At 41.8% G+C, this 14,674-nt stretch overlaps 1 protein-coding gene across 4 annotated transcripts in view; it reads left to right on the forward strand.

Annotated features, from left to right (window-relative positions):
• Nucleotides 1-389: 389 nt before the first annotated feature.
• The window catches only part of GRK3 (G protein-coupled receptor kinase 3), a 165,127-nt gene continuing 150,842 nt past the window's right edge, over nucleotides 390-14,674 (forward strand). For 3 of the 4 annotated variants that reach the window (XM_077160688.1, XM_077160691.1, XM_077160689.1), the window contains exon 1: nucleotides 1,529-1,692. In XM_077160688.1, coding sequence (XP_077016803.1) covers nucleotides 1,580-1,692 — 113 coding nt within the window. In that variant the 5' untranslated portion in view covers nucleotides 1,529-1,579. Of the gene's footprint in view, nucleotides 491-1,528; nucleotides 1,693-14,674 lie in introns of those variants that run through there. The other variant, XM_077160690.1, reaches the window with a different exon arrangement.

The following is a 14,674-nucleotide window of genomic DNA, read 5'->3' on the forward strand; positions in this document are numbered from 1 at the left end:
AAGCTCCTTCAACGCATTTTCACTTCCTACATCCTTCTTCTTTTCTGGACAACTTCACACATATCACGTCCTGGATCTTGAGAAATATCTGGTAAAAATGGCCAATGATGATGGCAGACATAGCAAATGAAGTAACGGAGGGAGGCAGGGAGAGTGATAGTGAGGGGGTAAAAAAAAGAAAAAGACCCAATCAGGCTCCTTCTGCTATGATATTACATGAAAAGTCCCAGAATATGACCTTAGCCATTGTGCTTTTCTGGTGGACAGTATTAGCCCAGTAAGCTAGTAAAGTCCAGTTCTTGCTGCAAACGTGACTAAAGCAAATGAATTAAAGGGACTTTTTTTGTTTGTGTATGATTAATTCCCAGCGCAGGTATTCTGAATCTCCTGGGATTCTAAACACCACTCCAGCTCCAACGCCACGAGGATTCTAAAGTGGACTTCTGTGCACAGCTGTGGAAAAATAAGAAGCAAATGAAACACCCAGTGGGTAGGTGGTGGGCAGGCATGGGGAGTTGTGAGCAGAAACACGGAGTGTGACCATTAGGAGACTGGAAATTCCCTTATGTCTTGGGGTTTGGGCTCTAGTTTTTGAACTTCCCTAAAACACCCTTGGGGCCGGTCTTTTTGCCTGTGCGCACAGTAGGGGTTCCCTAATTGTCTCCTGAATTGATGGTAAAACTGCGAGAGCCAGAAAACTCAAGTTCAAAGGAGTGCAAAGGAATGTTGAGTACTTGGAGTACATCTAGAGCAGAGAGCTCGCCCAACAGTGGGCTCTGGCCCCCACTTCCCTCTGCTCAGCACCAGTCATACGACTTCTTTTAGCTTTGGGTTTCTTTTTGCAGCGTACAGAGGGGATGTTCAAGGTCAGGAGCAAGCCTGGAGCAGGAGGGTAGGGTGGCCTTCTCGGCGTGGTTCAAGCGTGGCCCGCGGCCACCGGCTTCAGCATCACCTGCGGGGACAGGTCCGGCATGCTCCTTTCTGGGGCCACACCGGACCTCTCAGCGGCCGATGATTTACACGGTCCAGTTTGAGAACTGCCGTGTCCAGGGCGCTGAGCACTCCCGGCTCAGTGGCGCCCAGGGCTCTCCCGGCTAACCCGGGCTTGCGGGGGTCCTTGAAGGGGATGGGGATGTGAGAGCGCCCGGGGCTGGGGGCGGGGAGTCGCGGCAGCGGGCGAGAAGCGGGACAGGAGGAAGTCCGTCGTGGCCACCCGGAGGGGAAGGCGGGAAGGTGCCTGTGGGTACGGGCGCGAGGCGAGGGGGCGGGGTGGGGGGGGGTGGAGAAGAGCCGGGGTGGGCGGGGCCTGGCCGAGCCGCCTCCACGCCGTGGGGGGGCACGGACGGTTGGGCGCGCGCTCCCCCGCGGAACCCCCGCGGAAGGGACGGGGGCGGCGGCGCGTGCTCGGGGCCGCGCGCGGGCCGGCGGAGGCGCGCGAGGGGGGGCTGCCTCGGGGCGGCCCCCCCACGTCGGGGCGCGGCGGGCAGGCGGCGGCGGCGGGAGCGCGTCCCGTCCGGGTCGCGAGGAGCAGCCGCCGCCGCCGCCGCCTCCGCCGCCGGGGCTGCCGCTGCTCGCCAACATGGCGGACCTGGAGGCCGTGCTGGCCGATGTCAGCTACCTGATGGCGATGGAGAAGAGCAAGGCGACCCCGGCCGCCCGCGCCAGCAAGAGGATCGTCCTGCCCGAGCCCAGGTACCGACTCCCCGCGCCCGCGCGGTCCCCCGCCTGGCCACCACCCCCCCACCGCGGCCGCCAGCGACCCCCTGCGTCCGGGAGGCACGGGCGCTGCGGCACACGCTGCAGGCCGGCCTCGGCGTTCCCATCCCCGAAGTGGGGGCATCGGAGGGCTAGGGGGGGCGGGGGTACGCCCGGAGAGAGCTCCCCAAAGTTCCCTACCCGGAGCCCGGAGCCCGGAGCCCCACCGAGGGGGCTGGTTAGGATGTGGTTGAGACTTGACTGGAACAGCTCCGTCGCTGTCGCGCTCTCCTGTCCCGGTCCTGCTGGCCGGTCCCTGTCTGTTCATCTAGCCTACCTTGTATTCCCCCCCCTCCCCGGTCGATCCCTGTAGCCCTGTCCTCGGGGGTCCTCCCTGCTCCACAGCCTCAGTTTCTCTCTGCCCCGTCCACTCCTTCTGCCCCATCTCAGTCGTTTCCTACGGCTCGGTCCTGGTCTTTCCTTCCCTGATTCCCGCGGTGCCTCTTCCCAACTCCATCCTCAGCTCCCTCTGGGCTCCTTAGCTGGCAGTGCAGGCTTCTTGCCTTTTGTCCCAGGTACTTAAACCGGTTTTCCTTGCTTGCTCCCCTTGAGGTCCATCGGTTTAAGATAACTTCCTGGGCTCCTTTCCTCTTTACTCCCAGACGGTAATGGGTGGATGCTGACCCACCCGATTTTCTTTTCGGTGTTCCAACACTGAGCTGTGTTTCCTCAACTTGTAGGTCTACTGGTGACACTTTCTTAAAAGGCTGAAACGGGATTCATTTAAAAACGAGCATTGCAGTGGCCGGGCTGCCTTTTAAAGCGATTTCCCTCCCCACTTCTATCACTTCACCAAAGGTCTTGGCACAACCAGCTGCCCATTTTGTGAAATTTGTATGCAGAATAAATCTTAGTATCTGTAACAGGAAAAAAAAAAAAAGAATATTGAACAGACGATTCCAGACAATTCCTTCTTAAATTACCTCCCCCCTCCCCCCAAAAAAGAGCTCAATCAAATCGGAAGGCCCATTCCAAATTGTTATTTTGGTCTCAAATAACTTATTATTGTAGAGGTTTCTTTGAGATATTAGCTAGTAAAAGACTCAACTCCAGAAAAGATTGTTGTTCAAGTTAGTAGTGAATTACAAATAATATACCAAAGCAGCAATGCTGGAGTTTTTTTCTGAGCTTCTTTCTTAATCAACACCGTTATGAGTTGTCCTGTAATTGTAGCTTCTCAACTCTAAATTGCTGTGTGTGGAATTGATGATAAGATGAGGCATCTTCTTTAAGGTGCATTTGAGACCATGCAACTTTGTAAAATATTGGAATCTAAACTAAAGCTATTCTGTTTTGAAAGTATCAGTCTTTCCAACATTGTATACCCAAGATTCTTTAATGTTACCTTGACATAAATAAATCTTTCTTTTGATGCTTGCGTGATCATCAGATTATTTTTACAAGTCCATTCATTAGCCTTACAATATGGAAAATATCAGTCCCTTGGACTTATCTGTTGTGAAAGCCAAATTGTGGCCACGAATACATACTTGCTAGATATTTTTGGCTTGGTTTCCCATCTCAGCTCATGTATGGTGTTGGTTTGCAGGTGTGCTCTTTGAAAAACAGAGCCAAACAGCGAAAACCAGGAAAGAGGACAGACCTTTCTGGAGTGTTGTGAAATTAACCTTTCTATTCCCCAAATTTTCTTAAGCTAGTTGGAAAATCGGTGCTGTTTAAAATTTCTGGCAAATGGGAAACCAAGTAAAAGGAGAACTCCCAAATCAAACCCGAATTTCTTTGCAGTAAGCAAGCAACTGTACACATGCTTAATTCCTCTTTCTCCTTTTTTTCTACTTCTCCCCTCCCTTCACCCCCCAAGAAGGGACAGGGAGACCTAAATATGTAACGTTTCTATCTATATATAAATTCAACACATCTTAACTTGTGGGCTTTTTTTTTTTTGGGTGGGGGTGAGGTATCATATTACTAAAATTAGGAACTTCTGTTCTTTTTTGTGTGTGTTTTAAACTTAATGTGACTTCTGCTTTTTTTAGTGTCTCTCTTGAGAACATGCTTACGTGCTTAGGGTATTCACTTCCTTGTATGAATGCCTTCGTTTTTTGGTGGTGTCGTTTGGCAGTGCTTTTAAGAAAGAAATAGTAGGGAACTATTTCTTGGACTTAAGAAAGAAATAGTCCAGCTATTTCTTTGGACACCTTAAAATTAAGTAATATCAAAGGAGAGTCCTTTTAGGATACATTTCTAGTAATTCTCATTTTGTTGCATTTTTTAATTAAAAAAAATAGATTCTAGAATTAGTCATTGGACCCACCTCCAGGGATTCTGCCTTTTTTTTTTTTTCATTTATCTCAACTGCTGTGGCTTTAGTTCTGTAATGTAACCATTCACCTAGTAATTTGTGCTGTGTCAGAATTCTGTTAGAGTGAGACTATTAGGTAAACATTTTGCAAATTTTTCTTTACCACTGGATGGTAGTAAGTAGTTTGTCTACCTGCTTGATTTTAGAGGGGCGGGAGAGTTGGGGGATTTCTGTAAACCCAGCAAGAAAGTTAGTTTCATGCTAAATGCCTCCTCAGCCTAATGACTCAAAGGCTGACATAATTGTGCTGGTAAAGGATACTGGTCAAGTGTTTTTTGGTAAGAGTTTCTATTTCACCTTCATTTTGGAGTGGGTTGTGTGAGCATCAGTCTTTGGTATTCTTGGTAAAGATGTTTAGATTTGTATTTTTAGGATCGAAATGAGATGTGTACATCCTGCCATTTGTCTGTCCCTAGCGACTTTTTATTTCCAGCGAAAAATTTGGAGTTCACTGTTGTATTTTGCATGCTTCCCTATTTTGGTTACATTGCCTTTTCCAGAACATTAAGCCAAAAAACAGAACCAGACATTATCTAGCTTATTTGAATGAAACTCAGGGTCTGCAGTCCCCTGCCTATTGCTGGAGAATCTTAGACAATGGAACATTCTGCCCAGGGGAGATGTGCTTCTCTGAGATAGCTGGAGGCAAGCATTTTGATATATTGAGACATTATTCAATTAATGAACCAATGAGCATAAATCTGTAAAAGCTGACTATTTGTTCCAGTTTTATAGCTGCTTTACTTTGCTGGAACGTTTGTGGGCTAATGTAGCTGTTAGTGGGATGCGCTGGGAGTAGTGAACTGGTACCCCCGGACCCAGTCCTAGTTATGCCAGTTGTTTTGAGCCGGAATAGAAAAGAAATATTTTTATTTAAGGAGGATCTAATTCATAAGCTAAGGCCTAGAAAGGGTCAACATCTTAAATCCTGACATGATCAGGGCCGCTTCTACTTTTGACTCCATTACTTTTTAACCTTTTCAAATGTAACGCCGTTCTGTTTGTCTTGAAAGTAGTTGAGGAACATAAAATTGGTCTTTCCCCTGGAACCTTCTATCTGTTTATCGGACATAAAAAATTTGGGATCATCTCTTGGTAAAGTGTGTCCTTTCAGATATTTGCTCAATGTAATAGAAGGGTCTGAGAGCAAAAATTCTAAGATGATTTCTGTTTTCTGGAAGTAGTCTGACGGCCCATAAGGACATTTATGGTACTGCTGATTATATTACCTGGAAGATATTATAGAGATGTTCCTCAGAGGCAGGCATGAGGATGCTGCGAGCAACCAGCCACAGCCCCTTACCTCATGCAGCTTCCTGTCCAGTGCAAAGCACTGAGTTCACTCAAAAAGATGCTTCCTTTGAGATGCTTTCAATTGCTTGAGGTTTCTGTTTAGCTACAGACCAGACAAGTAGCATTTGGATCACTTTAATTATTCTAGATTTATAGAATGCGTTGTATTTGCAAAGTGTTTTACAATAATTTGTTACTCTTTCTGAAGAACAGTCAACACACATGTACAGTGCATTTCAATAGTTTGCATCTTCCTATTTGTAAAACTATGACCTATGATTGATCTGGAAAAGTGACTTAGTTTTCTTCTGACTTTAGTGGAAATGGAGGGGTTTATTTAGTGATTTCCCTGTCTCCAATCAGTGAGCGAGTGGCAGAAACCCTGAAATATTCCTCTCTGTTCAGATGTAGGCCCTTCTGTGCCTGCACCCCTACTTCTCCCACTCCCAGGCTTTGAACTGAAAAGTTAATATATGACTGTCACTAGGGAAGTTCTAACTAAAAAGTAGACCTGTGTTTCTTTATATTTCCTTTCTCATGTATTTATGGCCCCGAGATTTAAAATGCAACACAGCTAAATGAATTAAACTTACCTGATGGACTTCTTTTCGAATAGGAAATAACTAACAGTCTTAGCAAGGAGATGTAGTATGGCTATAGTATTCAATAACTTGAGAGACTGTTGAGTATCTCCCTGTTTACTTAACAATTTGTGGCTGGCCAACTTAGTTTTCGAATGTAAAATAACTAGATGGTATCTAGCATAAAATGACGTAGTAGGGGGGTTGAGGAAGAGAGAAGACAGTATTTCAGAGAAATTGGGACTGGTAAAAGCTGTAAGTTAATAAAGCAAAAATCTGCTTAGTCCACAGTAATCGCTAGAATGTAAGGTCCTGCAGGATAGGGAGTTTTGTCTTTTTTATTCATTGCCATTTCTCCAGGACCTGAAAAAGTGCCTGCACATAATAAAAGTGCTCATGAAATAGATGTCGAAAGAACAAATAGCCTACAGGAAGGAAATATTCTTTGGATAGGATTATTTCTATGTATAAAACAGTGGTGGTATTTCATGCTTATCTTTCAGTAAGGCACACGTTCGAAATGTAATTTGTTTTGACCTTTCAGCTATTATTTCATTCTTGGTCAGAGTTAATTTGTGGCTGCGACTTGAAGATGCAAGGGCTGTGTGTAGTTGTCAATGCTTAGAAATAAATGTTCCAGTACGGTCAATTTTGGACCAAGAATCTGTCCAAGTTGAGCATTGTGAAATGGTTTGAATCAGAGCCTAGTGGATCTCTCTGAGGTACAGCCAGTCCCAGCTTTCAGACGTGATGTGTTCTTAGAGGCAGCCTCTCAAAAGTGCTTCCCTGTGGTACTGAACCTGGCTTTGCCAGGCATCTGCTTGGACAGGGACCAAAACTGTTGGATGAAGGTGTCAAGGCTTGAAGAAGGCACCTGCAGGTCTTGGTCAGGCAGTGGCTGGCCAGCAGCATGGGGAAATGCCAAGTAACAAAGCAGGGAACCCTGATAAAGGAAAGAGAAGTTTAACTTCCATGAAGTAATAATATAGTATGTACCACTAATTGAGAACTTAGGCAGGTAGTTTGCAAAAGTTTATTTGTTCCCCACAGTGGTCTCAGGTAAGTAACCATAGTCCCATTTTACAGAAGAAAACGTGCTCACAGAGGTTAAGGAACCTAGTCCAGGGAACGTGTGGAAGTGGCAGAGGCAGAGGCAGAATTTAGGCCGAGATTTTCCAAAATCCAGGTTCTTTCCACCTGTTTTACCTCCCCCAGATGAATAACCGACACCCTTGGCTCTTTTTTTTTAAAAATTTAATTTATTTTGTATTATCAAACCAGAACAACATACAAACATGAACATTCTTAACATACAAACATTCCATATAGGTGTACAGTCAGTGGCTCACAATATCATCACATAGTAGTATATTCATCACCATGATCATTTTTTAGAACATTTGCATCACTCCAGAGAAAGGAAAAAACTCACACATGCCATACCCTTTATGACCATCAGTATTTCCATCTACTCAACAGATAACCTTTGTTCCCCTATTTTGTTTCTATCCCCCTTACCTATTCCCTTTCATTGTTCACTAGTATTTCAATCTACTCAATTTATTTTAACATTTGTACCCCCTATTATTTATTTATTTTCAATCCATATTTTTTACTTATCTGTTAATATTGTAGATAAAAGGAGCCTCAGACACAAGGTTTTCACAATCACACAGTCACATTGTGAAAGCTGTATCATTATACATTCATCTTCAAGAAACATCCTTGCCTCTTATTTTGCAAGGAATTGACTAAACTGTTAAATGTTTCTATCTGGAGGGAAAAAAAATCAATTAGTGGACTTCTCGATCAGCTGCCAGGGCAGCATTTGAAAAGTCAGGACCATCCTCAGAGACTTGATAGAGAACAGCTGTTCCTCTGGGACCTGCGAAACGGTAATTATGACTAAGTGAATAAGCAGTTTGTTCCTTATTTCCCAGGAGGAGCTTGAGGGTTAAATGCCTGTTCTGTTTAAAAACGAGAAGCAAAGCATAATCTTCTCTTTTTTTTTTAAATTAAAAAAAATTTTTTTTAAACATATCCACATACAAACACGATCATTCTTACCATACAATCATTCCATTCTTGGTATATAATCAATAACTCACAATGTCATCACATAGTTGTATATTCATCACCATGATCATTTCTTAGAACATTCGCATCACTCCAGAAAAAGAAATAAAAAGAAAAAAGAAAAAAGTCATACATACCATACCTCCTCCCCCTCCCCCTCGCCGATCACCAGCATTTCAATCTACTAAGTTTATTTTACCATTTGTTCCCCCTATTATTTATTTATTTTTAATCCATACGTTTTGCTCATCTGTTGATAAGGTAGATCAAAGGAGCCTCTCAGACATGAAGTTTTCACAATCACACAGTCACGTTGCAAAAGCTAAATTATTATACAGTCATCTTCAAGAAACATGGCTATTGGAACACAGCTCTACATTTTCAGGCATTCCCTCCAGCCTCTCCATTACACCTTAACTAAAAAGGTGATCTCTATATAATGCATAAGAATAACCTCCAGGATAACCTCTCCACTCTGGAATCTCTCAGCCATTGACACTTTATTTTGTCTCATTTCTCTCTTCCCCCTTTTAGTCGAGAAGGTTTTCTCAATCCCTTGATGCTGAGTCCCAACCCATTCTAGGATTTCTGTCCCACGTTACCAGAAAGGTCCACACCCCTGGGAGTCCTGTCCCATGTGGGGATGGGGAGGGCAGTGAGTTTGCTTGTTATGTTGTCTGGAGAGAGAGGCCACATCTGAGCAACAAAAGAGGTTCTCTTGGGGGTGACTCTTTGGCTAATTTTAAGTGGGCTTTATCTGTCGTTTGCTGGGTTAAGTTTCGTATGGACACATCTCGAGATTGAGGGCTCGGCCTATTGCTTTGATTGTCCCCACTGCTTGTGAGAATATCAGGAATTCTCCACTTGGGAAAGTTGAATTTCCCCCCTTTCTCACCATTCCCCCAAGGGAACTTTGCAAATACGTTTTTATTCACTGTTCAAATCACTCTGGGATTTATCAGGGCATCCCTCTGGACGAACCTATAAAATCTCATGCCTTAGTCAAGGTTCCATGTACTTATGGTGTTTAATGAAGCTGTCCACATAAGTTAATGCACTAGTTAAAATATAAGTTTTGTACCAAATAAACATTTTTTGCTTTAGTCTTACACATAAGTTAAAGTTTTAAAATATGAATTACCAGCTGTTTTCAACACCCTGCAGTATTGACATTCCTTTGTTCTTCCTCATACAAAAATATTTTTTAAATTTGTGCATTTAGTCACTATCGTTATACACTCTAGGCGTTCCTAGTTATACCGTCTCAGTGCAAAGTGCAATCTTGCTGCTGTTAATGAGAAATTGTGTAACAGACTTGCCTCACCCCCCCAGCCCCCAAATGGGCTTTCTTACCTGTATCATTATTTAGAAAAAGTGGAAGCTCCGGGAAAACTGTTTTTACCTTTATTTGCAATAAAGTCACTTTCTCATTTAAGTAAACTTCCTTTGTTAATGAAACAATGTATATTTGATGACCGCTCTAGATGGGAATGCTTTCTGTGTGCAAGACTGTCCTGTCACTTTATCATTTCTGGACATTGACGTTGGGGGATTGGAACTGATTAACTTGGCAACTTTTACTCTCTTATTATTAAATCATTTGTATGTTAAATAATTTGCATGCTAATGGGGCTGGAAGTTCTGGACCTACCTTTGCTTCTTCTATTTCTTGCTTCTTTATTCTTCCCTTTCTATTTTTATTCTTGATTAGAAGTTAGAACCCCTGGGCGTTTTTGGACTGCGCTATGCATCTAAAATGCGGGAGGAGAGTTAATTACTTGGCTTCTCATATCCTGTACACGTTTCTTCTAATTTTGGGAGGCTTCTCTTGGGTCATCTATGCACGAGCTTCAGTTTAGAGTAGAAGCATACTTTATGCTTTCTATGCAGGACACTAGTAGAAAAAAAGCCATTAGAGAATACAGCGAAAATACTTTTGCATTGCAGATATTTTGTGATTGGTGATTTGTGAAGGTCAGCCTTGGATCTGTATTCTGTTAGCTACCATTTCCTTCTCCCCAGGTTGCAGGAGCAGGAATAGGTGATAAAATGAAAGCAGCTGGCCCAGATTTTCATCTTTAGGTAATTGAAACCCTGACCTATGATTGCCAGCCCCTCCTTTTCCTGAGCCATCCCTATTACCTGCCAAACTGCAGCAGGAGAAACATTTTTAGACTAGGATCAAGAATATGGATCTCATTCTCCTGGAAACTTTTCCATGGGGCCTCAGTAAGCCACTTAAATTCACTGTGTTCCGTTTCTCCATCTGCAAAATCGAATGTCTATTATTTTCTGATCATAAAATGTTCCAATAAAAATCTCTGTCTCTTGTGAGCATTTTCTACCAATACCATACATTTGTAAATAGTAGAAAACATTAAAAACTGGGTTTCAACCAAGGATAGCCCTAGCGGAAAAGATTGAGGAAAATATTAAAAGACATGATTTTTACTGTAACTCTCACCATTATTGACTGTACCTTAAAAAAGTACAAAAATTAGAACATGGTATGGAGACCCTTAGACCATGTGCTTCTGAGCAAGTAGCTTGGAAGACAAGACTTACAAGTTGAATTGTTGGTTGAGGAAGTGAGAGGAAAGGTTGACCCTCAGACCCAGAAGTAGATGAACTTTCCAGATTTTCCCTCAGTTTTCTTTCTATAGTTGCTTATTGTGGCACTGTGTGTCTCGGACTTTTTACTTCTGGTGCCTCGTTCAGTTCTTTCCTTCCTTCCTTCCATCCATCCATCCAGTAGCACTGGGCTTTGTTGATTTCAGTGGGGAAGAGTTCACAAGCATGCTATTCTTAACTATAAGATATGAATCATTCTTCAGAGGTCCTTGCTTCAGTAAAATGAACCAAAAATCATACTGTAAAGACAGCTGGCTTCAGAATTGAGCTTATTGTGATTCATTCTAGCCTTTCTGAGACATTAACAGATATATATATATAACATAAATAGAGTTTGTAGTATCTCATGCTTGAAGATATCTTGGAGGGTCTTTAGTTTAGCTGTACCTGTAATGGGTGACCTATCTCTATAACATCCAGGCAGAATCATCCCATCTGTGGAAGCTCTGTGGTATTAGAAAGCTCTCTTGTAATAATCTGTGTACCGATCTACTCTTACTCTTTTGTGGTCATGTGAAACAAGTTTACTCCTTCTCAATTATGACAGTTGAAGGCAGCTGCCCTAGTCTGTGTTGTCCAGAATCTGTCCCCAGTCCTCTAGTCATTCCTCAAATTCTGGCTAAAGTCTGTATACTTTCTTAATCGATGCCTATCAGTCTGAATATCCCCTAGCTAAGTAAGAATATTAAACTTTATGAGGACCAAAAGGAGATCTGTAAAACTATAATTAACTTAATAATCGTAAAGCCAGCTGCAATCCTATTTTGAGTGTGTGGTTGAGTCCTTCTGAAATCTCTTGCTTCCTTGAATAATTTTAAAAGTTATTACACCAGTTTGTTTAGGGGATTAATGTTTTATTAGTCAGAGTTTGGAAGATAGTATCACTTGCATATACTTTATGACAATAGCTGCCATATACTGAGGGCTAACTGCTAGGCACTGTATAATTCTTAGATAATTATGGGCTAAGATATTTTAGGGAGAAAGTGAACTTTAATTATGCTGAAAAAGTCTTCTGAGTATGTGAGAGATATACTTCATGTATTCAAAAGCATGCAACCCAGTTAGCTAGGGAAGACAGTAAGTTTCTTTTATATTGGCAATAAAACTTTCTTGAATAATGTGTACGTAGTATTTGTGCTTTGTGTCACTTCAGCTCATTGTTTTTCATTATCTTATCTAGAAAGATAACTCTGGTTATATTTTCAGGTTTTTTTCTTCTAAGTTTTCTGTATCTACATTGCTGTTGATAAAGGTTAAGTTAAAAATGAGCAAAAAGTTACATGGGAAGGCATTTGCATAGTAGCTACTAAATACTGCAAACTTTTGTTTTGCGCTGTGAACGTCTAAGGCTGGGATGATATTTGGATATATCTTCTTTTGAAAAGATGAGGCTTTGGCTCATTTGTGATGGTGGGGGCCTATGCCCCATTTAAAAATGGAGCTAATCCTGATGTATGGAGTTAATATGTATCTGTAATCTGGGCCTACTTTTTTCAATTACATTGCCATTCCTTTTCTTATATTATTATGTCACCCTTACTGGGAAAGGAATTATATAATGAATCTTGTCATTACAGCTTTACATATACAATAGAGTATCAAGTTTTTGTGCCATCTTTTGTGTTCCATCTTGAATCTGCTCCCTTTTGTTTTGTTTTCAGTGGCAGTGGAGAAAAGCTTGATATTTACATAAAGCATCCCTTTTGGAGTTGTTCTAAAAGGGAAAGGTTGTTTCTGCATAATGACAGCTTCTAAGTAATGAATGAGAGAACACTCATGCTAATGACTTCCTCTACCTGAAGAAACCCCACAAAAATAAAACAGAAAACCCAGAAATCTGTGAGTCCTTGGTCAGAGCTTTCTCAGTCATTTCATCATTTGGTCAGTTGGCTGATTCTAGTAGATTGGAGATTTTTACTTCATTTGGAAGGCATGGTATTTCTGGGTTCCTGTCTGTTAAAGGGAACTGCCCGATGCTGGGCTGGTCGTGTTTCCTAGTGTTTTCGATTGTTTTTAAAAATTTCAGGTTGCTTTGTAAGAAAAGCTTATTTTTCTTTGGCCATTTAGTACTGGAAAAATTTAATTAAGTAGATGGTGGAGACTCCTTCACATGAGATTAGTTTTAAGTGAAGTGGCTTATGGTTGTCTCGGGTAGCATATAGGAGGGCAGAACAGATGGAAAAAAGCAAGATGAGTTTGAATTGCCTTAGTGATTCTAATCTATTTAAACTCTTTCCCCTACTGTTAGGAAACATTGTCCAAAACACTGGAGCATAAGCAGGATAAGTATTGAAATGACCATATGAGAGGTCAATTTGGTAGAATTATCATTTAGAATGATGTATATATGTGCTAACTTGTTAAACCCAGTGACAGCTGATGATAACTTATTTCATAGTTAAGGTATAGGTTATAACTGCTATACCTATACCTATACCTATAACTGCCAATACTTATATCTAGTGTTCTATTTTTTATTTTTTAAAAATATTTTTATTATATGTTGAAAAAACAACATCCAGACATTCTTAACATAGAAACGTTCCATACGTGGTGTACAATCAGTGGCTCACAGTATCATCAAATAGTTCTGTATTAATCACCATAATCATTTTTTTGAACATTTGCATCTTTCCAGGAAAACAAATAAGAAAGAGAAAGACAAAACTCCTTTCCCATACCCCTTTCCCCTCCCTCTCATTGACCACTAGTATTTCAATCTACTCAATTTATATTAACCTTTGTTTCACCTATTATTTGTTTATTTTTTATCCATTTTTTTTACTCATCTGTCCATACCATAGATAAAAGGAGCATCAGACACAAGATATTCACAATCACACAGTCACACTGTAAAAGCTATATCATTATACAGTCTTCTTCAAGAATCAGAACTCTTGGAGTACAGCTCTACAGTTTCAGGTACTTCCCTCTACCCACTCTAATACACCATAAACTGAAAAGGGATATCTACATAATTTCTAAGAGTAACCTCCAGGATAACCTCTTGATTCTGAAATCTGTCAGCCACTGACATTTTATTTCATCTCATTTGTGAATGTAATTTTTTTTTTAACTTTTTTGCTGTGTAATATAACACATATACAAAGCAAAAAAAGTAAAAAGCAGTAGTTTTCAAAGCACTCTTCAACACGTAGTTACAGGACAGATCCCAGAGTTTGTCATGGGCTATCTCTAGTGTTTTATAGTTTGCATGTATTAGCTTTTTTAGTAGGTAAAGATTAAAAAAACAAACAAAAAACCAGTTCCTCAAGCATATCCACGTGGTGATATTGGGATATATTTTGTCTATTTTGGGAAACACTGGCTTTTTCCGAAAGTGCAGGTATCATTACTGTGGTGTGGGGGCGGCTCTCAGCCTCTCTGACTCAGAAAGGAGGTGTTATCCCTGTACTATCACAGATTCTGAGCATCTATCTTTACTCGAGACTCATATCACGCAGCCAAGTCTGCCTGACTAATCCATTCTCTTCTTGTAGGTTCTTATTTTAGAATTAAAGACCCTTTTGAGAATCCGATGAAGTCAGAGGTTCTCACTTCCATAAATGCACTTACATATATAGTAGATTTGTCCGAACAGCCAAATTACAGTTAGAATGTCATGTTTGCTTTACGTTCAGCACCGATCCTTGCAGGGGCCTGGGTGCCCAGAGTCCAAAGGACCAGCACATTCTCTCCTGAGGGTTGCCTGCCTGGGATCCTCCTGAGAACTCAGACCTGGGGTCAGATGGCCAGATGATAATAGCTCTTGGCTCTCAATCTCCAGTAGTTGTGACAAAGTCATCTCGCCATGGGCTGCACATGACTCTGGAGATAGAAAGTCTTGAAATCCCTGATACTGGGTGGCTCCTGCGATGGTGTGTATTTTTCCCTCCTGCCATGTTTCCTTTACTAGTTGGTGGGCAACCCTACCCTGGATTTGGTAATTCAGCCAATGAAGTCACAGCCAAGGCTCGCTGGTTTAGGTAGGAGCCTTTAGCATTTCTCCGAC

This window comes from Tamandua tetradactyla, chromosome 5, assembly GCF_023851605.1.
Source record: "Tamandua tetradactyla isolate mTamTet1 chromosome 5, mTamTet1.pri, whole genome shotgun sequence".
Lineage (NCBI taxonomy): Eukaryota > Metazoa > Chordata > Mammalia > Pilosa > Myrmecophagidae > Tamandua > Tamandua tetradactyla.